At 36.6% G+C, this 25,849-nt stretch overlaps 1 protein-coding gene and 1 pseudogene across 1 annotated transcript; both read right to left on the bottom strand.

Annotated features, from left to right (window-relative positions):
- Positions 1-443: 443 nt before the first annotated feature.
- Positions 444-7,530, bottom strand: LOC116260654 (uncharacterized; annotated as a pseudogene).
- LOC116261333 (interactor of constitutive active ROPs 4-like) lies at positions 7,367-13,551 on the bottom strand. Its single transcript, XM_031640047.2, has 5 exons — positions 13,429-13,551; positions 10,299-10,355; positions 9,229-9,385; positions 8,287-8,820; positions 7,367-8,028 (listed from the first exon to the last, which is right to left on the bottom strand). Exons 2-5 carry the CDS (start codon positions 10,310-10,312, stop codon positions 7,594-7,596), a joined length of 1,140 nt encoding a protein of 379 aa, XP_031495907.1. The 5' UTR covers positions 10,313-10,355; positions 13,429-13,551; the 3' UTR covers positions 7,367-7,593.
- Positions 13,552-25,849: the final 12,298 nt, after the last annotated feature.

Here is a 25,849-nt window from a genome sequence, read left to right as displayed (position 1 = left end):
AGGTATGACATTTCAGCTCAAAAAGAAGAAGGCGCGTAAACGTGCCTTGTCTTTGAAGTTGCTCTAGCTGATACTAAGTCCTGGTATCAGGATTCAGCAAAGGTCGGAGGATGTCCACTCGAGTCGGAACCATCTTCTTTGTTTTCTTTATTAAAAATGAATATGGCCCATATGGTTTTTAGTCTAAAAACCCGATAATATTTAAAACTGAAAACATGCGCATAATGTTAAATTCAAATATAATATAAATTATAAATATAAAATAATAATATACATATAGAATTATTAGTATCAATCAGTTGATTAAGCTGAATTTGATCTGTCACCGAGAAAACCACATATACTAAAACCATCTATAAACATACCCAATTTAAAATCTTTCATATCAAATTTCTCTGTTTTTGAAGAAAATGATGCATGTCAAAGATCCTCAACGGTCACACTTTCTCAAGGTAATACAAAGCCAGACTTTACAGCCAAGCAGGATACAAATTTTAGCCAGGACAATGGACGACAGAAGCAGAGATATAAGGTAATTGCTTTTCCATCACGTACTCTTCCTAGCGGAATCCTGACAAAGAGTCTGAAGTTTTGCCAGATCTTGCATCAGTCCATGCCTTTGCAATAGTCCTCTTCATCTCATCGTCTCCTTCTTCATACATGTTCTACAAAAGAACGGCAAACTAAGAACCAATTTTTTTTTTATTGGATATCTAAACAAAAGCGGAAAAACTCCTGAAAGAACGGCAAAAGAGACTAAATCACCTTCATTAAATCCATAATTCCTGCCATGGGATCAGGATTTTCCTCGGACTTTGGCTTTAGCTGCAAACCAAAGTTCACACGTGTCATGATTCTTAATGGAGAAAAAGGGAACAAATGAAGCGGCAAGCAATAATGATAGTGATGCTCAAATTACCTTATCTTCCTTAAAGTGCAAATCTAACCAATTGCCCTTGGAAGCTTTCTGTAGTGTGATGATCACTTTATTAGGTTTCACCGTGATCTTAGATTTCTGGTACTATTTCTTGATGTAGTTTGGGCACTGCGCATCTGTAGTTCTTCCCTTGGACGTCATGGAACTTGACATCAACAGACACTGGCTTAAATTCGGTTTCCACCTTTTCTTGATCCACGCCCTCTAACGAGACATATAGCTGATTGAGCACAGCAAATAAACAAAATTAGCGTGGTAGTCGTGAATCAAAACAATGCTACCGCTAACCAACATCTCTAGCAGAACACAGTTGTGAGCATCAAAGAAACATCGGAAATTAACAAGAGATGGATTAGAGCCCTAGAGCCATAGTTATTCCTGTGATAATTAACATTTCCATATACACATATTTTAACATGTAAAGCATGCTCATCGTACAGAGCTTCAGGCATAATTAATTCAAAAGGAACACAGCCAGCCCACGACAAGTACACAAGGTGAAAAGCAATGAAACGTTTCCAAGAGTTTGCTTTTCCTGTCAGGCATTTCATCTTTCTTACCCCTTTGATCTCCACCTACCTTCGGACAGGATTGAATAAGAAAGGTGGCTATAAATTTGCAACAGTTAGGAGCTACCTTCCGCAAAAGACTTGTCATTGGTTCAGAAACATAATAGAATAGCGGTTCAGAAAGCATGGCCCTATACATCAACCAGCTTCCAAGTTTCCTTATTGGACAAAGAAGTAGCAAGTCTGCTTAGGTTTGCCTATTCGAAAATCGAGAAGAAAGCATATATCCTAAGTATCAATCCGGTTCCAGCTAACTGAAAGGAAGGCCATGAGATGAAAGCAAAGCTGCAGAATGCAAAAAAGTACCAGTACCAAGTCTTCCCAAAATATACAAGATGGCAAAGACTTCTCTGTGGAAGCATAAAGAAGGAAGATCGACATGGCAACAAGTTTCTTAGACTGTTCAAAGGATCATGGAACATTCAAATGTCCATCACTCAGGTGAAATATGAATCTCAGGATTATCATTGTCATACCTTGAGTTTATCTGTATCCTGGTCCCAGCTAAAAGATCCTAGTGTAACATAGCCAGTAGCTTTGCCGTTCGAAGCAGCTGGAGTGGGAGTTCTTGCAATCGGTACAAGTGCTTCAGCCTTTGACAACTATAAAGTTGTGAGCACAAGCAAGCAGCTAAGTACCAATAAAGACCAAAAACAACAACAGTTATGAAGTAGAAAGAAACGTGAACTGGCCAAAGGTCCAGAGCTACCACATCCATGCCCTTATAAAACATCCAGTATGCTTGACAAATGAGTGAACTCGCTACTAAACATGAATTTTCTATCTTAAACAGTTATATGATTAGATAAATGAACCGTAAGACATGATAGACATAGAGCATCTAATGCACCCACTTATCAGCACATCTGGATCACTTTGTAGGTTGTTGGTGGACCTGGTCATTCCCTAAAGAGAGAAAACACCGCAATTTTCCACCTTAAACAGGTGTTCGACAAGAGAACATAACAAAGTTGAGCTTTTTTTCTCTTTAGTCATCAAGTAGAAAATATGCAATGCTATTAAGCAAGAAAATGCAGACGAACTTATAACAACCAAAGCATCAAACACAGTACCATACTGACACTGTGCCCTCTTAAGTTCAAATGTTAAAACTAGTACCGACAGACCTGTTACAAAGATGAACTCTCATCGAGTCAATCCAGTTAGTCCAAATGTTCTACAGGATCAAATGAGCAACATATTTAGCATATTTAGGTACTCTAGATAGCAAACAAAAGCAAAATCATTCTGCTCAGATTGCGGTAGTGAAGTTGAACCTCTCACAATGTTGTTGAAAATGCGCATGCTTGTAAAACACTAGACCATGTAAATAAGACGAATGCAAGAAGCAAGAAAAAACCAAAACCAATATAAGCATCACCATGTTATTGTGAAATTCAAAGGAACACGACAAATCACTGCAAAAGTATACAACACCCATTAATGTCATAGGAGGAGGACGTGCAACATCCCAACCTAGAGAACTAATTATCGCTAGGAACATCTTGCCACTTCAAACAAACGGAACTTACACAATGAAATAGTGAAGAACCAATAACAGGAGGGGAAAAAAAAATCAACACCCACGAAATCACGACTAAAACAACCAAGCAAAAGACAATAAGCAGAAGAGAAAGGAGTTGCACCTTGTTATTGAGGCTTGCGAGATTCGGATATAAGAAATAACATCCGATCGGATTTGGATTCAGTATTAAGTAAATATATGATCGGATACTCAACCATCTTATTCGATCGGATACTTAACCGTATATCTGAAGCCTGAGTTGATATTCGAATCTGAATTACAGCTTGATATTTGAATTCGAATTACAGCTTGATGTCCGAATCCAAACCATGAGTTGATATCCAAATCTAAAATCCGAATCCGAACCGTGAGTTGATATCTGAATCCAAAACGCTGGTGCTAAAATCCGAATCAGAACCTTGAGTTGGTGTCTCCACGTTTTGAAGTTGAGACCAATGACTGACCAAACGCACCAACTTAAAATTCTAACTAAATAAGAATATGAATTCTATTAAGATCATATAATAATAGTCAAATAATTACCATGTACACCATTTAACTTAAAGTATTTAAAAATATATCACATAAAATTAATTAATTAATAATTCATATTATATTTAATTAAACATTTTTGTAGTAAACAAGCAAATTATTATAGTTAAGGCATCAACTAAACAAGATATCTTAAATAATCTATTTATTTAATTAAAAAAAACTTGTATCAAGAAATTTCAATGAAATGAGGGTTTTTAAAAATATGAAAATTAATTGCAAATAAATATATTTAATAATTCATATTATATTTAATTAAATATTTTTGTGTAAACAAGCAAACTATTATAGTTAAGGCATCAACTAAACAAGATATCTTAAATAATATATTTATTTAATTAAAAATAATAATAATAATTTGTATCAAGAAATTTCAATAAAATGAGTATTTTTAAAAATATGAACATTAATCGTAAATAAATATATTTAATATGAAACAACAAGTGAATTCACAAAAAAGTTTTATTTGTTAAATGATCAATTATTTGTTTAATTAATCAAGTAAATTATTTTGTATAATCATATAGTATGTCCAAAAGTCTTAGGTATTTGATATACAATACATAATTCACAAATTTAAAAACAAAAACAACTAGTAGGAAAACAATAAATTGTTTGATTTAATAAATTATATGAATTGATTAAATAATACAAATTTATATAAAAGAACTAGAAAAAAATAAAATAAAGTATTTTAGTCTTTGACTATTAATTGACATGTTTCTATCATCATTTTTTCTTAATTATCAACATTGACAAAATCAACTCCATGAAAGAACTCAAAATATCATTTATAATGAGTACAACACCTCATAAAAAAATGTTTTCAAAGAATTGGATATGTGAAAAAATAGTTTTAATTAGTTTTGAATAATTAGTTCGATGTTTAGATGACACATTTAAATTCATTTCTTTAAAATTTTAACTGAAGCTAAAACATAATTTTTTTTATACGATAAACTTACGAGTTGTTTTGTTACAAAAGTCAAACTATAGTTTTAAAATTTTAACTGAAGCCAAAATATAGTTTTTTAATTTTTTTTTATATACGATAAACTTACTAGTTGTTTTATTGCAAGAACCAAACTATGGTTTTAAAATTTTAAATGAAGTTAAAACATAATTTTTAAATTTTTATGATTCTAAAATTTTAAATGAAGTTAAAACATAATTTTTAATTTTTTTTTATATACGACAAACTTACCAACAGATAATTCACATTAACTATATTTTTTTGTGATTAATTTTCATATTTTTAAAAGTACTTATTTTATTGAAAATTTTTTATACAAGTTTTTTTATTAATGTTAATTAAATAAATACATTATTTAAGACATCATGTATAGTTGATGTCTTAACTATAATAGTTTAATTAAATACAATATGAATTGTTAATTAATTAGTTTTATGTGATAGTTTTAAATTCTTTAAGTTAAATGGTAATATGGTAATTATTTTACTATTATTACATGCAACTTCATAAAAATCATTACCTCTTAATCAGATTATACATTTACATATGCAATTTATATTCTTCTTATGTCATAACTTTAAGTTGGTATTGGCTAAATCTCTTGCTCAATCATTCATAGGTCACAACTTCAAAACGTAGGGACACCAACTCATGCTCTACGTTTGGATTCAGATATAACTTAAAATTCGGATTCAAGTATAACTAAAAAATCGGATTCGGATCGGATTCAAGTACAACTCAAAATCGAATTTGAATCGGATTCAGATGTATATATTAAAGTCGGATTCGAACATGGTATAAACTTCTTCTCATCTGAATCCAAATATATGAATATCCGAAAAATCTGATATGATAAAAGGTATATCTAATTTGAATCTGATCCATTGACATCCCTGCTGCAGATGAGAGAGAGAACTCTGGCCTCTTGGCGATGGATTGAAACCGACGAAGCTCTTCAAGGTCTAACGAGTAATCGGCCAAAGGAAGAAGAGGCTGCCATTGGAGCACGAGAAAGGAGAGGAGGACGGAGAGAAACAGAGCCGACCAACACGAGGGTTGGATTTAAATAACGTGAAAAAGAACCAGAGAGAGAGAGATGGCGACTGGGACAGAAGTTACAGAACGAAGCTGGCTGCACTTCGAGTCTGTCTAGAGAGAAGACGAAGCTTGAGTGAAGATCGTTGCAAAAAACGGATCTGATTTAGGTAGAAGAGTAAAACTTTGGGTCTGCATTTTTTATCGGAGAAACCTTCTAATTTCTTTTGAAAATGGATCGAATCTTTTGTTTTATTTTGTTTCATTTATTTCACGCGGGTTTAGACATTTATGTTATATATGTATGTCATTTATATTTGTTTGCTGTGCAAAATGCCCATGTTTTGACTCACTTTTTTTTTCTGGTCCAATGTGAATGTCCAAATACTAGATTTGGAATCACCACCTTGGCGTGGAATCTATTTTAAGCTTGGATCAATTGGATCATAAGTAATGGAAGATGCGAATTGAAATTCCTCTCTTAGAGAGAAGGAAGAAAAAATAGGAAATGTATCTCTAAGAGATAGAGTTGGCGCAATGGTTGGAATGGGGGCTGACAAGCGGCCAGTTTGGTTTTGATTTCTATGGTGTCAACCTTTTGTGCTGCAAAAGAAATACAACGATATGTAAGTTGAAAAATAATGAATGCAATAAAAGTAAGCCCTAAACCTTAGAAAAATAAAGGAAAGAGGGTTTGGCCTTTCGAACAAAGTGGTTGGAATAGTCTTCTGCTCACTTAGAATAAAAACTTAAGCACAAGATGTGCAAAAGAACACTACATTCTAATATCACCACCATCATTTTTCTCCATCTTTATTAACGGTATCATTCAGGTCTTTCGACCACACCTTTGTACTGATAAAAAGAAAACATTGCAGTAGATAACGGATCCAATCTGAAACTCATAAACCCATGAACCTCTGGCTCTTTAAATAGGCTCTCATGAAATAAGCACCACAAACACGTGAAGCCGATCCGGCTAATCAACGTCGCTTACTTGGATCCGTAGTTGGACTTGAATTGATGCCCACAAGAATTGGATATACGTCAGATTCAAGAAGGAAAGAAACTCCTACCAAATCAGAATACGATTTAAATTTGATTTAACGAACCAAAATATAAAATTCTGCGCCCGACTCTCCTTACATCCAGCTGATCTAACTGATGTAAATTGGTAGGCTTGGTCTCTTTAAATACATCCGATAAAATTGGCACGATACAAATAAGATTGGATGACATGCACAAATCTAGAAATGGTCCGAATTTTTGAAATCAATGGAGGGATCCAGCAGCCAGAAGGTTTGCACTCAAATTGGTAGGTTTGTTTTTGGGGCATCTTGGTCTGACAAATAAGAGTTCTTTTTTCAAAGCATGTTTCTGAAGTACAGGTTGCAAAAGCATGTTTCTGAAGTGCAGGTTGCAAAAGCACCATGTAACTTCAGATTTAAGAAGAACGTCTATAAGCTGATCAGAGGTCCATCTTCATACAGAAACACACACTATTTGCTACCATTCTTCATGCTCTTAAGTAATGGCAAGCCAGTGTCCTATTCTTAACGCACAGAGCTAAGTGTTGGGCAGATCCCCTCTAAATTACGCCAGAAGAGATGCATCTCCAGTATTCAAACTCTCAAGTCTCAACCTTTTTCCAACTTGAAGAGCTTTAAGTCCAACCGCCTGGAGCCAGGTAGAAGGAGCACTTGCTGGCTCTGTCAAACCAGCCTGATTTCGACGGAGAACAACAGCTGATCTTCACAAGTGCAAAAGCAAGAAAATGATTCATGAAAATTTTGTAATTTCGTTAAAAAGATAGCACTCTCTTTCCGCCCTCCATCTCCCATTGCCGAACTTCTTTTCTTTTTTCTCTCTCCTACTTCCGTCAAAGGAGGGACAAGAAAGGAGCTTACCCTCTTGAATTACAATAAAAGAACAGGAGCATCACACGTTAACGTCGAAAAAGAAAAAAAGAAAAAGGAAAAACTGAAGAGCAAGCAGGATCACACTACTTGGGGCCTTTCTTCTTCCAAAATTCACCAAATCTCTTGATTCCTGCACCTCCCTTTCGCTTTCCTGCATAGACATCTTCCATGCTATCTGTCATTGGAGAGTCTGAACCCATATAACCAGAGTCCTCTAAACCATGAGGCAAGTGTTTATTCCCACATCGGCCATTGATCTCTGAACCAACATAGTTATCTACTGATGTCAACATGGCAGTCGCTGCTTCCGCTGCCTTCCTCCATTGCTCTGCCTGCACTTTCACCCTCTTCATCTCTGCTTCCAACTCTGATTTTGACTGAATTGTTACTTCAAGTTGCTCGGTCGCTTGTGTTGTCCTCTGCTTGCTTTCTTCGAGTTCTTCAGTTAATCGCTTCACCTGTTCGGCTGTTTCCTCTTCTTTTGTCCTTAGCTCTTCAACCTCCAACAACTGAAGTTTCTGTCAGGTAGACAAAATAAATGAGGAAAATGAAAATAGAACTTTTGGAGCTAATTCAGTTTAAAATTATGAATCTGCTAAAAGAATATCATGGTCTGCGACCACCCATGTCAAAATTCATTTAAATAGGTGCAGAAGTCCATTGACATTCTTTAGAACTTATATATCCAAATTTGATCAAAAGATCATATTTCATGTTTACTATAAAAAAAAAAACGCACTAATACAAGAAATGAGAAGACAACGAGGGGAACTTACAAGGTCTTCATTCTCTCGAGAAAGCCTCATCAGGTCTTGTTCTTGTCTGAGCAGCTTTGCCTTCAGTTCCATTATTTCTGCACTCCCCATGCTTTCTGTGCACCCACCGCTCTTATGCAGCATGTCAGATACTTCTGAAATAGTACTGTCCGTTTTCAGAACACTTTTGAATTCATGACTACTGCTTGAATTACCAATGCCCTGCAAGTCTAAGCTCTCCTCCGATGGCATCTCATCCTCTAGATTCATTGCACAAGGTTTCTCCTTTTCTGGTGGAGTGTTCGGTGATGCAGGGAAATCTGCCATCGGGCTAACTGGTTCTTGGCCAACATCAAGAGTAGAAGGTTGATCAGTAGAAATCCGTTTCTTGGTTTCTTCTGACTCCATTGCGGGCTCTTTCTTGGCACTCTGTGCATATGCCAATTGTTCTTTCAATTTTTTTACTTCATCTTGTGCTTGGCCCAATTGAGATTCAAGGTTAGAGATTCGGCTAGTTCGTTTCTTCTGCAACGGTGAATTTGCAAGTGCTTTCTTCTGTTGGAGAACAATTGTACGGTAAGAATTCCAAAAGATACAAAACTGACATTCCATCTCATCTAAGGACCTATATATCAATGATCTTGACAAGGAGCAGAATGATTCATAGTCAATTTTATATTTGTCAATGCCATCTATCGCACATAGAGTTACTATAATGGGGACGAGGATTTAATTGAAGCGGTACCCAAGTTTATGATTACCCAAGTTTATGATTGAAGCAAGTCACAATTTAAGGGCATAACGTGATAGCCTAGGGTATCTCTCTCTCCATACATGCAGAACGGCTTCAATTAACAACTAATGTAAAGCAAGTGGAAACGAAATTAATAAAGTCATAAGCAAGAGAATGAATATGCAGAATGGCTCAATTAAAAACCAATACATGGCAAGAGGAGGCCGTACCTCAGCCGTATGCGCTCTTGGAGACCTTCTGTCACTGACTCTCGGGCTGCGGTCAACACTGTGCCGGTTCGTTGCTTGTCCACCATCTGGCTCGGAGCTTGTTGTTTTCAAATGCGACAGTGGCCTTAACGTTCGTTGCGACATCTCTGGTCCCCCCCTGTGAAAATGATTCAACGTTACGGGTGAACAAACGAACAGCCGGAAGCCTACAGATGCACCTAGTTCCTAACTGGTCCTTTAAACTGAATTTCCTTCACACATGTAAGTCGCCGGTGCAGCGTACACACGGGAATCAGGGATAGTAGATCAGGTAGCCAGGCGCGCCACCCCTTTAATATGAAACAATAATACACACACTTGTCCTGGTTGGCTTTCAACGTCTTGATGTTGATGAGACATCGTCAACTGCGAGTGTACAATCTGGTGGTGGGTCTTCATCACTTCATGTTATTTAAGTCACCCGCTAAATGACCCGTTATGACAGGTAGACTGGTCTTGTTCAATAGGGAAAACAGTTCACACCCTTCCTCTGGACTCTCCCTGGATCTAACTAAGAAAATATGAGATCCAGTCGCAAGGATGCACTTGACAGTGGACAAGATTAATGATTTCCAGTGCATGATTCCACTTTGGACACGGTGATGATGAGAAATCAACTAGCCATTTTGTGAAAGTAGAAATGTCTCATTGGAGTCTACCAGCGTAAGCATATAAAATAGCCTAAACCATAAATCATGTTAATGTGATTCCCAGGTTAGTTTTGAATTAAAATCATGTCACATCATATTCTACACATGAGGCCGCACATATGGCTCAAGAAAATGGTAAACTGATAAAAACATAAATTATTCTTACCGGGGCTTTAAAATATCAAGTGAACTGACTTTTGCTCCCCCAGAAAAATGAATTTATTAGGGAAAATTTTATTGAAAGTTTAATGTTTAACTAGCGCACATAAGACCATGTTTGAACAGTGTGTAAATTTGGACTTGAGATCACATCGCACCTGATCTATTTGCATTCTACCGGTAAACCAAATGTACAAATGGGATAGTCCTCCAAGCGCATACCTTACAGTCGGCATTGGCTTCCTTCAGTTGCTCGATTTTCAGCGCTCGATCTGCCGCCTATGTTCCAGAAAGGAAAGCAACAAAAATCGAAAGTTAACAATACTTGCAACCGAGCAAATAATCATCAAAAGCGGCACGATCTTGAGATGGACTGCAAGTCGAAATATGTCAGAAACCTTAGTCTATGGGAGCGGAGCCGGAGGTCGAAAACCAGAGACAATTAAGTTAGGGAAGTAAACCAAAAGGTTTCATTACTTAAATACATTGCATTGAAAATCAGATTCGGTTGAATTCAGCACACGCGATTAGAAACCAAATTCGAACAACAAATTCCGAGTTCCGACCATTTACGTCCGAGATTAACAGGAGGGACATGTATCCCCTAGATTCAGAAGCCTCAAAGCAAATAATCGATGCGAATACTACGGATATGTAAATCCTAAATTGATAGCTCTCACAATGCAAACATCTTAATTACCGTTCTCGTAAAAAATGATGTAGACACAATAATATTGATTCGCTCGCTTGAGGTTTAATAATATTTGCCAAATTAAAACAAATGAAACAAATACATAAAGAACGAGCTGACATTGGATCTCTAATCTTGGCTCATGTAAATTCACCTTAACTTGGGCTGAGGCTAGATTAACCCTGGAGGTTTAAATATTCAACCGTGACAAATCCGTGAGCTCACGATCTTGATGAACCCAAAACGGACAACCAAACGGGTCTGAGATCCTAACCAAAGAGGAGGAAGAATTGGCATAGCCGGTTCCTAAATATTATATATTCCGGTTGGGGTTATTGAACTAGATAGTACGGTGTAGTGGGGGAGTTTGCACATGGGCATGTTGGAAGGTTGGGCCGGGTGAGACTGCAACATCATCGAAAACGACAGATGTACTTCCTGCAAGTATTAATGAAGTCAGATTTTAATCAAATTGCCCCATAAAAAGATTCAGAAATTTTCATTTTTCAATTGCACAAAATAGAAGATTGAATGTTTAAAAAATTAAACATTAGAAACAGAAAACATATAAATAAGAAAATAGTTTTTAAAAATTCAAAAGACTCGTATGAAAATTACAAAAAATAAAGCACATAATGATTTATTAGCTTCAAAATTTTGAAAAAGAAGATACAGTGACTACTGATAAGAAAAATGACAAGTTGTAAGACAATTAATTAAATGATAGTAACCCAATTTTTTTTTTATTGATTCCATTCTAACTGATCATATGAGGGTTTTTTTTTTAAATTTGGGTAAACAATTGAAGGGAATCTTCTGGAGAAAGAATGAAGGCAGAAACAGGGTAAGGTCGGTGCCTAAGAGGGGAGGCGTTGCACTATGTACATGCATAGCCCATATCCCCAGTAATAAATGTAAAATGCCCCAAGGACAGCTAGGTCACTCCTCAATCATCATCCTTTGTATTAACGGCTCCTGATAACTCTGTATTGAAGTTCAAACCTATTGGCTGGTTTACTTTATCATCTCCTTTCTCCTATACGCTTCAAGAATCTGAGGATGTTTGGTACGTATAGACTACGGATAGCAATAAAACTGCGTTCGAGACCTGGTTTTTGTAAGAAAATAAGTTTTCCAGGCATTCAACTTTTGAATAACAAAAGCAGGTTAAGTTTGGATTTTTAATATTTGGCTTTTTAAATGCTTATGTTATAGACGGAAAATGTCTTTTTCGAGTAGGCTTTTGCAATTGGTGAAACTCTCCAAGATATAACCATGCAAACCTATTGGCTGGTTTACTTTATCCGCTTCTTTCTCCTATCCGCTTCAAGAATCTGAGAAAGTTTGGTACGTATTGACTATGGATAGCAATAAAACTGCGTTCGAGACCTAGTTTTGTTAAGAAAATAAGTTTTCCAGGCATTCAACTTTTGAATAACAAAAACAGGTTATGTTTGAATTTTTAATATTTGGCTTTTTAAATGCTTATGTTATATACACAGAAAATGTCCTTTTCGAGTAAGCTTTTTCAGTTGGTGAAACTCTCCAAGATATAACCATGAACCCGGTCCAAATTTGAACGCGTCCAACAGAGGCAGATTCTGTACATTTCCCGGCAACGATTTGACAATATTGGGAAAGAGCATCTCAGTGGGCGCTTTCATCCACAAGAAAACTGAAAAACGAAAGGATAGAAATGTTCTATTTTTAACAAAAAGTAGGGATCAGGAACTCCCGGAAAATTTTAGAAAAAAACAAAAATACTATTCAAATTGTAAACAATACCCTGACCACCTGATCCTCTTGAGAGCGGCTTAAAAGTTAAAACTCCTTACCCATCCCTCCTACCGCAACTTTATGTTGTACACCTATTGTATGTGCTTGCACAAGGGAGGATGCTAAGGCCCAAGTTATCACACTCATATTTTGTATTAGGAGGAGGCAAAATAATGTAAAACCATGTTTTTGCCAAGAAACTCTGTTCAGATTTTTACGGCGCACCTTTTCACAAATGAGTTCAAGATCCTTCCCCGTAGACTAAACTTTCAACATTTTCAAAAGACTAACTTTGACACCGAAAAGTGACTGCTTTTGCCTTCTGATAGAAAGAAAAATTGTGATCGCTAGTTGAAAATTTTAATCAGCAGTTTGTAGACGGTGGCGAAGGTAAGCGACATTTAGCTAGACACTTGAAGACCCAAAGCAGGAGGAATCTCTCATTTTCAAGGGTACAATCCTGTAGTCAGTAACATGAGTATATTCTCTACACAATTTAAAAATGATAAAAGAAGGCTGTTTTCGAAATTGTTGGCTCTCATAGAGAAAAGGAGTATTGATCAGATGATGTGATGACGATGAAGACAATGACGATGACTGCAGAAGAAGAAAAAACAGAAAGAAATAATGGCAACAAGATCCTTCTAGCGGGGTAAGCAAAAATGAGCTTCCTCGAAGCTCAAAACCAGCAAAACGAGCAGGATATAGAGAAATCCGTCTATTCTCAAACGCTTATCGCAATGGAAGGCCGAAATCAAGGATCAAGTGGAGAAGGATTCCAGTGCGTTGTTTAGGACTTCGCCTAAGATTTCAATAAGAACGCAGCAAGAGTCGCAGTGAGACCACAGCGAAAGCCAGCGGGAGAGAGAGGAAAAGAGGCCTTACCTCCGCCGAAGAAAGCCACTCGCCGGAAATGGAATCTTCGCCGGGTTGCGAACTCGATCGTCGCTCAAACACAGATCGTTTTTTCTCCCTTGCGTCTTCTCCCCTTCTTTCCTCAGCTATTTTTGCGCCCTTTTAAAAACGGGTTGAGAGGGCGATCAATGGGAGGGGGCGAAATGACCGAAACGTCCTCGTTGGTGGGTGGCATTTGACGAGAGAACCCTATTTCTGTAGTCAAGGACGAAAACGGACTTTAATATCATGATTAGACGGTTTTGCCCTTGGACTGCGAACGACCCCTCAAAATAGCGCACCGAAGAGAGGCCCGAAATAGTTGAGATCGGGATTAAATCCAGTGTCGATCTTGGCCTTGTGGTTTTCTGATAATTACTTGCATAACCTGCCTGCGGTAAATCAGTATTTTAAGAGGACTGCTAAGTTCGCTTATAATTCAGATTCGTGGTCCAAATGTTGGAATTTGGAGTGCACCGGCGGGCACTAACACCAAAGTAAAGTGCAATTAATGTAGAGTATTAGCGTCGGACCTAGCTCTTGTCCGACCAAACTCACTATGGAAGAGACCGGCCTCGGGTTTCTAAAAACATTGTTACCCAGACCAAACCCATTATCTACTTGAACAAAGACAATGTTTCTCTCTCTACATTACAATAAAAAATTTGCATATCGAAGCACAAGTTGAATTAATAATCTATTCTAAAATCATCATAAACTATGCCCAACTCTGCGTAGTACTTTAATATAAAGAAGAACCTAAGAAGTTACCCATTATTGGAAGGGTTCTGACCAATAGGCAAATAATTATGAATGTAAATCTCTTTATAGCTTCTCGTGGGGCGTAGTCTTGACCATTGACCCAATTGAAGAATCACGTTTAATGTCAAATGTTACACTATATCAGATGAACATGAATATGGCATGTATGGCCAACTTTGTTTTTTTTTCTTTTTTTTTTTATCTCGAGTGCATGCATGTACTCAACTTCTTTTCTTGGTTTATTTTTCAATGTAGTGAGAAGAAATAAAACTCTAAGGCCCCGTCTTGTCGTCATGTTTTATAAGTTTGACACTAGTAATTGTCTTATAAATCTATTCATAAATTGAGACATATTCATAAAACACTCTTACTCAATGTTTCATTTAAAACATATTTATGAGACAATAACAATTTGACACTGTGGTCATATGAGCTCTAAGGGATACACGCCTTGCTTCAACTTATGGAGAATGTCTCGTTAGAGTCGATATGCAACTCTTTAAATGTGAAATTAAGTTTTGGTCCGAATCAATGTCATTAAAAGCAGCCTCAATTAGTTTGAACCGGCCAACTCTAACTGAATCGGTAGCAAACCAATTCAATTTCACGACACCATTCAAGAAATGTCACATGCCAAGTTTTCACTAATGTTCTAAATGCATGCACCTTAACATTTCTTATATTGTTTTCATTTATCTATAAAAAAAAAAGCTTTATTTCGACCGATTCACAGCCGATCCACTAAGCATACGATAATTTCAAAGAATATTTTAGGTCGGGTTTCAGCAATGCATGCACACCATTAAATTTGACATTGATAAGCCCCAGAAATACTTGACACTTGGACCCTGTATCGGGAAAATGCAATCGAATGTTGGTCCTAATTTATAAGGTTAAATTGGTCATTGGGGAAGAGAGGATGAGCAGAGAAGGGTTTCCCTGATGGCTCGGCATGGGAATTGGGGAGGAACGATCGAACGGCAAGTCAAACGACGGTTCAAACTTCCCTAGTTTTCAAATTTCAAACTCTGGTGGATCAGATCCTGAGGGTAAACAGGTAATTTCGCAAACGGCAATACTGAAACGCCCCGGACTCCTCCTGTCCTGTCCTGTCCTGTCCTCCTTCGAGTCTCTGACCATGAAATTCCGGATCGGTTTTGGGTACTGCGCACACGATCCAGATCCGTGTTCCAGAATGATTCGATAAGAGTAGAATTTGGATCGATGGATCCATATCCAAAATCCACACCCAAGTGAGGCCAAAAGAAGGCAGAAATTTCGAATCAGTTCCTTCCAAATGGCTCCAAAAGCCCTGATATCTCTATCTATGACTATGAGCCTCGGCGTTTTGTATGACGTTCGGATCCATCCAAACCAGCCTGCCGACTTGTGGGCCTTAACTAAATCTGGACCTTTATTCGGGTCAGACTCAATTGGGTCCCTGGACTAAACTTTAAATGACTTTTGCGTGTTTCCACGAGATCCTTATTTCGTATGGTGGGACCCGTCCGACTCCAACTAAGTTTGAAAGCATTGATTTTGGATCCATGCAAAATGGATCCCGTATCTGGACCCGTCGGAGGAGGTCTCACCAACCCCCACTTACTGTAGGAGACAAGATGAAATCAGATCTGGATCCGAAAACATATTGGATCCAGCTGAAGGGAACCCGCTCTACCCCTACTTATTTATGCCGTAGTGAAATCAGGTCTGGATCCGAAAATATGTTGGATCCAAGCAGAGGGATGATGGGAACCCGATCGGGTCAAGGCAGACTTGCTAAACCCCGGGTCGAAATTGTTTATATTTCCGTACATTCACGAACATGGTTCAATAATTTGCGTACATGCAGTTGACAAGTGAACACTTAAAATGTGTTAAATTTTCAAATTGTAAAATACATATCTGCTAATACTAAAACTCATGAAACTAAATGAAATAAGGATATTATATTGAAAATTATATTTTTTTTTAATAAATACCAAAGTTGTTGAGCTTCTAAGATGCCTAGTTTGACTGTGCAACTCAGTCTCTGTTGAATAAATAAATAAGTAAATAAATAAATAAATAAATAAAATGTTGAATTCAGGGGGACAAACTAAACTTTAAATTATTGAATATGTCGAGCAGTTTACTATAAGATAAGATCTCCATGGGGTGAAGTTTTAATGGGATTTCATGGCCAACCTGTCCACTCCCGTCTTGCAGAGGAGAGAAGGGTTGCTGAACAATCAATTATTGGGGCAACGCAAACAATTTTCTTTCATTTCTTCAACACATGAAGGCCAGAAGGAGAAAAAGTTATTTAACGTGTTTCAAACAGCAGTTTGGATGTTAAATTCCTCAAGTTACACTCTTTAAAATGTTTTTAACTCGAATATACGAGTTTCGGTCGCCGCTATTTATCAAAAAGTATAGATTCTGTCTCAACTCGATCCTACATGGGTTGTTTGGCATAAGCAATTCTCTCTAAGTGTTGTCATATGACAATATACGGATTCATAGAACACCAGAACTAATATGCACGAATCTATCTTAATCTATGGACAGATTTATGAGACATTCATGTAATATTCCTACTACCAAATGACTTTATACGAAATGTTTGGCATTAGGAACACCGCATGAGTGTTTCGTGAAATATTCCTAATACCAAACAGCCCGGTAAAATATCCTCTTTGATGTTATAGGAGTTGCTTGACTTTTTTATGGCTCAAAAAAACGCATTTCATGCTAAAAACATGATTGCCTTAAGATGTTTCATCTTATGATCACGTATCAAGGATTCATTACATTAAAAAAAAAAAAACTCTCTCTCTCTCTCTTTCTCTCTCTTTTATATATATATATATATATATATATATATATATATATATATATATATATAGGATATAAGATAAAACTTGTTGGCAGCTTTCTTTTGAGAACTAGGATCAAGTATGAGCCAGATGGAGTGGGTCGGAAGAGAGCTGGGCCTCATGAGGCGTGTGCAACGGGGTTACTTGGATTTAGCAGCGGCCAATGTGGACCGAAGGAGGGGAGAAATTAAAGACGTCCAAAGTTGGGACTGAAACCTAACTTGACTTGGCCGCACCTGCCCTCCCTTTGGCTTCCCCGGACAAAAACAAAGGACCCATTTGCAGATTTCTTTCTTTCGTTGGCACATTTCTGGATCCAGATGTGCGAGAATAAGACGCGGTTCCTCCGCCCGTGATTACCGGTCCCTGATGATCTTGTTGATCATGGGGACCCAGATATCAATTCATCATTAGAGATGTCTATTATGATTAAGAATTTAAGCCCCCGCGTCGATGGGTCCCGCCCATTCCGCGACATTTTTCTAGGAAAAAAACTTTTTTCCTTCAATAATATGGACTAAGTTGTAAGTGGGTGGTGGGTTGGAAGCCTCTTGTTCGTCCGGAAGTGGACGGGGCCCCGGAATTATGTGTCACCGGCTTCTTTCAGGTGGATTTGGATAATATTCAGATCTGGGGATAATAAGTAGATCTAGATCTGGAGATTACTTTAAGTTTTTGTTTTTAAATTCTATAAATAGCTAGATGGTGTTGATAAGTGGACTTTTAATATGGATTCATCATGTTTGAAGACGGAGCAGAGCATACCAGGGGAAGTGGTATTGTCTCATAATTTGAGAGAAAATGACCTTTTAGGTGTCCATTGATAGCAATGACACTTCATGAGTGTCTCGTAAATCTGCCTAAAGTTTAGAGTATGTTCATAGAGCAATAGTTATAGTATCTGAAGAATCTGACCGAATTTTTTGGGCAAATTCATGATACAGTCACCTTCACTGTAACGTCTTAAAAGTTTAGTTCCGTATTGAAGATTGTGAGGAATCTTCAAGTGTTTATAAAGAGAGGAGTGATTACCATAAATGGTTGTACTGATTTTTAGCATTTTTGAGGCTAGAGCCGAAACTGCTAGAGAGCGGGTTGGAATCCGTTGAACCAGGGGCCCGAGCCCGAGAGTGGGTTGGGTTGTTATACTTACAAAGTGTCTCTATTACCAAATAACCCCTTAAGATTTGAAACATTGGTCTCTCACTTAGCACATTTGGCACCTTGCTGTTGCATCAAACAAAGGCCCTCTTGCTCTCAAGGACACAGCGCAGTTGGTCCGTTTAGAGGCACCAAAAGAATGATTCCCATTGGCGTTATGGTTCTAAGCTTATCAGGATATACATAAATATCCGATCGGGTTCGAATACAAATTCGGATCATATTCATTTGTAGACAAATACCTTGTATCTAATGCTACTAAATTTTGAAAATTGGCAAAATCCAATTCAAAATTTGGATTCAGATTCGGATATAAATATAAAAATCGGATTGAGATTGTAAAATCGAATTTTGGATTCGGATTCGAACTCGGATTCACATATTACTTTTCTTTATTCGAATTCAAATCCGAATATGTGAATATCCAAAAAAGCGGATATGATTAAAAATATATCCAAACCTCTAATTACCATCAGTCTTGCAAGGACAATTTTATTAAAAAACTTAAATAAAAAAAGGAATTGAAATAAGCGGACTGCCTAATGTTGCCGGATGCTTTTCTGCTATGAAACATCAGCAACAGTTAATAATATAGTAATGGTTTCTGCTGATTTATTGATAGTTTTATGGCGTTTTTAATGATGGATTTGAAATAGTTAGTCATTTCGGCAGCCGGCTGAAGACCAAAAGATGAAACTTTGGTTAGTATGATCTGAATTCCGAAAGACTTTAATTATTATCATAATTAGAGCGTCATTCACTACAGTAACACAAAATTCTGCCAAGCTTTTAGAAGCGACTTCCTTGAGTTTCGATAAGTTGGCACATTGAAGTTCCCTGAATTTTAATTAAGCACCAATATTGGACCATGATCATCGCCGTCTCACATGTTCACTTTTATTTTCGTTACTGTAAAAATGGTACGTTGGCCATAGGCAGGCTCAATATTTATTTCCATTTTCTATTATTTTCAAGAAAAAAAATTCTCGAAATTATTTTGTGGGTCCCGTCCTGTTCCCCGCATGATATAAAAAGGCACTCAAATATTTGCATGATTTAGTTGGACAAGGGACAGAATCTTTGGACGAAATCTTTATGAGAAAGGCTTAAAATATCTATGGAGTCTGCATGTTCTTGAACATGTGAACGTGTAGGCATGTGACAAGCGACGATGCTTTTAAACGTAGAACCTTACAACAAGGGAAAACTTTCAACTCCACGACGTTGGTGTCCTTTTTTCTCTCTCTACAAGGCGTGATCACTGACGTTTTAACAAATTCAAAAGCTAATAATTTGTCATTGTTGTTGTTATTATTATTAAAGAAGTTTCTCTAACTATAAAGGACTTTTTTTTTTGCAGATTATATGTGTTTTAGTGAGTGCAGCTTTCTGGTTTTCTTGCCAAGCGCGGCACTCGAATTTAAGGATATAACGTCGGTTCACGCAAGCTCTAAAACAAGCTAAAACCTTCGAGGCATAAGGATATATAGCTTGGGGGTTTTACATCAAAAGCAGTTTCCTCTAAATATAACAAATATGTTAAGTTTCTCTTTTTTTTTTCTAATTTAATCTGTGATTATCAATTTAAATGATAAAAGAAACTCCCATACTAAGATCGTTCTCTAGGTTGACTGAAGCTTATGGGCAAATCCGTATAAAAAAGATATAGTTAACAATAGAAAATGAATGTTTCTTTAAAAAAATTGAAACTTTGGTCAAAACTTTTATGTCTGGCATTGAGAAATTTTTCATATTTTTTAGTCTTAGATTCAGCTCTTCAGCCATCAGAGGAGAATAGAAGCAGACACTTTAAACAATAATTGAGATTTATATCTGAAGTTTGTGGATGCCATTGTTGAACAAACACAGCACATCTGCTTAATTATGTTAAAATCGTTAGATTATATATCTGGCTTCCCCTTGAAAAGATACAGATCATGGTGAGCTTAATATTAGCTGTGGCGTGATTCGCACTTAAGCATGCTTAAGATGCATTAGATTGACCTCTTGATCCTAAGATCTGTTGGCGAGATCCAGAGAGAACCGGGGGGCAGATCTGGACCCTTGACTTTTTGAGTTTGAGAACCTTATTAAGAGGTATCAGTGCTTGATAATCTCAGATTTTATGTGATTTGAGATCAATGGATTTTCAGATGCCATTGGTTTAAGGGAGAGACATTTTATCAACAAAAAAGTGGGAAAAGTTTGTTTACATAGTGGTAAAACCAGGAACTGAGGATCTCAACATTTTTTTTTCACATAGTGGTAAAACTTGGTGTTTGTTTACAGCATGGGTCGGACATAAAAAGGATCCGAGATCCAAGGCTGCTAAATACAATCTAAAACAAGTACTGAATACATTATATTAGTATGAATTAATTATTGGCATTCTATTGTTGTATCAAGCTTTACATGCTTGGCAGAGAGAGTGATAGATGAGAAAAAAAAACGTCCTTTTAAAGTTAAATATTCACATCTCTACTAGTCAAAAAAAGTTTAATTGATTTTTTATTCCAAACATAGAAAAAGAACCACAAATTGATAATATAGATACCAGCATGTAATCCACTATCACTAATTAAATTACATGTGATGACGACTTAAGAAGACCCGCTAATTTTCCTTCATCACATAGAACTACAACCAGTTGCTAAGCCGTGCCTTCCAACTGGCTTAGATTTTGTATCTGACCATTAATGGTCTAAACCCCAGGATCATAGATCCCTAGTCTTCCAATTCACCTCTCATCTTTTTCTTAATCATTTCATATATTGTTATCTGCAGTGCAGGGTCTATTTGATACAGTAATCAGTTTGTAACTGTTCCATGAATATGCCTGAAAGATTGAGACAGATTCACGAAACACTTGTTAAACTGTTTTATGAATATGCATCAAACTTTGGGACATAATTATGAATTCTCATTGCTACATGGCCTTCAAGAGTCATTTGGTAGTTAGAATACTATGTGGATGTTTCATAAATCTACTTCAAAAATTGGTGCAGATTCATGGAACCATATAATTAAGTGTTTATGAATTTGCTCTAATTTTTAGGCAGGTTAATGAAACACCCACAATGTGTGCGTGGGCAATTGCCCACACAGACCCACATGTGCCTCCCCACTGGCTTCATGTATTGATTTTAATTAAAACGACTGTTATGATCAAGGATGGTTGGTAATGTTCAGTTATTTTTTTAATCTTAAATTACTTTCACCTTGAATATTTTATGTTTGTCACAGACTTATTTTTCAGTCCATGCACGCCGAGGACTGCTCCAAGCCTTCACTTGTCTTTTATTTTCACCTCTTGAACATGAATTTCTTAAAATATTTCTTGCAGTACTTGGTGCATGGCTTTCATGTCTTATATCGGAGAAATATTCATTACAAACATACTTTTTGGATGTAATTCTAAAACGATCAGCCAACATTTGAGAACCCCCATTGTAGCTCAAAAGTATTCTGCATGCAGCTGCCAAACACGGGATTCAGGTTAAAGTATATATATATTGAAAGACAATATAGGACTCTTTAGCTGAACTATGTCTCCCTTTTTAAGGTCTTTAATTTTCTTTTGTTTTCTGCTCTTTTGGAAGAACAAAGATTTTTGTCTTAACTGAGCCTTGAAGCATATTACTTAGGGCATAGTTGATCCACACCTATTTATTGCATGAAGAGTTGTTAGAACAGATCTAGATATGAAGATGCACATTTATTGTACAACACCACCGACCCCACTGACATCTTTGTCATGAACTTTGGTCATCAATCAATTGTCTAATGCAGGCTTTTTCTTTTGATTCTTAATCTTCTTCAACTTGGGTAGGTTTGCTTTTCCTTGGGCAAAACAAGTGATCACACAGTAGCTTGTTGTCTTCCAACTTAGCCCACAATTTCCTTTTGTAACTTTTCTTCTTTGAAGGTTTCCATTCTTAGTGCGGCATCAAGATGAAGGTCTATAGTACAAGTACCTTTTGAATCCCCATGTCTGGCATAATTTAAACCACAAAATTGTTATTTCCATGACCACCAATTCTTGTGATATTATAAAGTCTCAAAATATATATTTGATTACAGCAATTTTATTATGTGGATCACATTTATATGGGTAGAATTGACAAGAAAAGGACTGGGGTGCTTGTACAAGAGAGCATGTACAAGATCTAACTGATCATCGGCAATTCATTGGCAGGCCGCTGATTGATAGAACTGCTCAGATCTGATCTGCCCACTAAAAAGTACGCCATCTTCAACCTTACGGCAAAAGCGCGAAAATGGCCATGAAACATTTCCAGCCTTACAAGAAAGGTGTCTGCAGAGCTTAGGACCCACTGAAATTCATGGTGCTCATCTTGAAGCCGTTGCTGGGTAGACTTTGTTGAGCCCCAATCTAGGGCTCATTTCTGCATTGTTGTAGTCTGTGGTTTTCTCTTCCAAAACTGCTGACTGTAGTGACTACTTTTCAAAAAGAAGGCCATGAAAAGGAGACATCATAATTTCTTGGGTATTGGTTCAGGCCACCACCCAATTATGACTTTGATCTTGAAGTTTCATGAGGTGATGGAAGAGCAGGTGAACCCGAGCTTGAGTTGAGGCAGATGTGTTGTTAAAAGTTTCTGAATTGAATTGTTTTCGAAAAAGATTTGAAGAACTGACTGAATTGTATCTGATTGAAAATATTTTTGTACTGGACAAGATGAAGTTTGCAATTTATTAAGTTACCTGAAAGATAAGATGATAATGAACGAAAAATATTTTAAAGTCCAAAAGATATGTTAAAACATTATGATATGAAATGAAGATGTATAATTTACAGAACGTGTCAACCAATACTGTTAACACACGCAGAGAGAGAGAGAGAGGTTTGAAGTGAAGAAGATCCTCATGCTCGTTTCTGTTCAGTTGAACTCTTTTTCTTTGAATGAATGAAGTTTCTGATGTGTGCCCACAAGCATGTGGCAATTAATGTGCACAGTTGATGCATATGACTAGAATGGATGCAAAGTTATGCCGGTGAATAGGACATTCAAGGACATGGCATGTGATGGGCATTGATTGATATCAATCTACTTGTCCTCCATCAAGGGACCCCCACCCAAATCACCTTGGACAACCATTGCTCAGGAATTAAATAGGGATGTAAATGGATATGATATATTTGATAATTGATATGAATTTTAATCCACTTAGATGGATTCAAGTGATCTGACCCAGTAGCTAACAAGATTCAATATAAAAATTTATAACTGAATTCACATCTGAGTCTGATATCTGACTGAGATCCAATAAAGATTGGATCTGATAATATATAATTATTGAATCTCATGCTAGTCAGATTAAAACCTGATTTAAGAAATATGGTTTGAATTCATGTCTGAATCCTTCAATTACACAGCATTCAATCAAGTGAAATCCACTAAAATCTAAATGCTACCCAAGTTCTAACCATTTATATTATCAGGAAGGAAAGCATTTACTTTGTCTTTCGAATATAGGACGAAAGAAAAACTCTTGCATTAACATGGAAAGCGGTTGTTGGCACAGGAGAGTCATTCTTTCTGTAAGCCAAAGCAAGACGTAGTTTTTAAAGCCATGGAGGAGTACAGAGGTCTGCCACCGTTACTATGAAGGATTAGGACTGAATTTTTGCCTTCGACTATTCTAAAATTGATGCACATATTATTTCTACTTGCATTTTCTTTTTGGGCTAAATATGAGAGAAAAAAATTTATGCGTCATCCGGGCACAAAATGTTTCATTTTTTTTCTTTACACATTTGTAAAACAGAATGAGTTGAAATGGTCCCAGAGTTCACAAGATTTGCCCTTCAATATGAATCCTTTTAATCAGTGTTGTCAACATCAGAATCAGAAGATAGTTGTTTTAACAAAGTTGTGGGCAGAACCTGAACCTTATCTGCTTCCATGGTCGTTTCTTAAAATATTTTTCATTTTAAAACGTTACTATTACTATTATTTTACTAAACGACGATGTGCATCCGGCCTGATATGCACCGACACCGATAGAGCCATTCTTAAAATCATGTTTATACATGTTTGCTTGTAAACACAAAGTTCTGATCAACTAAGATTTCACGTGCAAATCTTGTAAATATCTTGGATAAACAGTCCCCAGAAACGAACTCTAGAGAAACATGAGATATTTATAGCTGGTCTTTTTGCTGCCCGGGTAGAAACCGTGTCCAACTTGATTTCAGTTTCTGTTTTTGGGGATTATATATGATACATGAGAATTGAGAAACGGCCAATTAGCGATCTGGTTTAACCAAGATGAACAAGTAACTGAAAAATATCCAACCTGAGTTTTTTTATGAGATCCAATATTTCCTAATACCAAAAAAAAAAATGGAAAGGAACAGCCATCTGGATTGATTTATGTTGCCATTGTCCAACCCTAACTGAATATGATTTTAGGAATGATTTGAAAAGCTTTGCTAAAAATTTATTCTATCTTACTTCTCTCTCACTTTTTGTCTCTCTGCGTCTCTTTAGGTGCGCGCATTCACACACACATATATGTATAGGGAATTAGTTTGTAACTTTTAGAATATGATGCCAGAGTGCTGTTTGGCTTCCTCTACAATTTGAAGTAGGTTACATGAATCTTAGTATACAGATGGACTTCATGTAACCAAAACCGTAGAATTCAAACAGAAAAATTAATGAAAATTTGACGTACAAGTCAGCTTTCATTAGGGTTTTTGAAATCGATGCTTTTATCTCAACTCATAAAAAATCCGATAGACACTGGCAATGATGAATTTTTTTTTTCATTTTTTTCATTGTTTTAACATATGAGTTCATAACTATACTTAGATTTATCAAAAAAGCACTTGAAGATACAATACTAGATGTTGGACGTTATATCTGTATAGTTGATTTTACACACAGACACACTAAGGCAGTTTCTTAACATCAAGAGAATCTCATCATCTATCAACGTGATCGAATATCTTTTCAGGGTCTACCTTCTAGTAATAATCTGAAAATAGGCTTCATTTCCTCTTTTTAAATGCAATGCAAGCGTACTTTTGCTGACACCTACGAACAAGGGCTTGAAGTAACGATGTGTTGCTCCATGAGTAAGCATATGCTCTCAACACTCTCCTAAGTTTAAGAACGTCTTGCACTTGGGTAGCGTGGGAATACTTGTAAGTAAATACTCAGGAATCAAAACGCTGTACCACAGAAATTTTTGATGGAATTTTTGTTTGTTCTGGGTTTTTTAATACCATGTTTGTTTCTGCATGAAAATTTAAACATGATCTATTTTTAACAATAGTTCAACAACCGTAAATTAAAAAACATGCACTTTAATGGTAAAAAAATACCATGAATAAAGTCCCACCATCTTGGTAAAACTTTGTTGCCAAAAGTAAAGTTTCATATAGTTCCACGTTTGTTTCGTGATAAAACTTTTCACCGAATTGAACTTTCGTTCCACCTCTACAATAAAATTCCGGAGCGAGCCCTTGAGGACATCACCACCATTTCTTTCCACTTAGACTGACACTTCAACTACACGGCAACAATCAAGGCCTGAAAAAATAAATGCGCAATCTCTTTTAGAGACTATGAACAAAAGGGAGACCCCTAAATGGACATACA

The sequence above is a fragment of the Nymphaea colorata genome, chromosome 9, assembly GCF_008831285.2.
Source record: "Nymphaea colorata isolate Beijing-Zhang1983 chromosome 9, ASM883128v2, whole genome shotgun sequence".
NCBI lineage: Eukaryota > Viridiplantae > Streptophyta > Magnoliopsida > Nymphaeales > Nymphaeaceae > Nymphaea > Nymphaea colorata.
Note: the sequence above shows the minus strand (reverse complement) of the source record. Positions and strands in the feature narration are given on the sequence as shown.

What these genes read in the sequence shown, in the direction of transcription:
- LOC116261333 (XM_031640047.2), bottom strand. An exon ending in CAAGAGCGCATACGGCTGAG is followed by an intron (nt 8,821 to 9,228) that starts GTACGGCCTCCT and finishes GTTCTCCAACAG; the next exon opens with AAGAAAGCACTTGCAAATTC. An exon ending in CTCGAGAGAATGAAGACCTT is followed by an intron (nt 8,029 to 8,286) that starts GTAAGTTCCCCT and finishes TCTACCTGACAG; the next exon opens with AAACTTCAGTTGTTGGAGGT.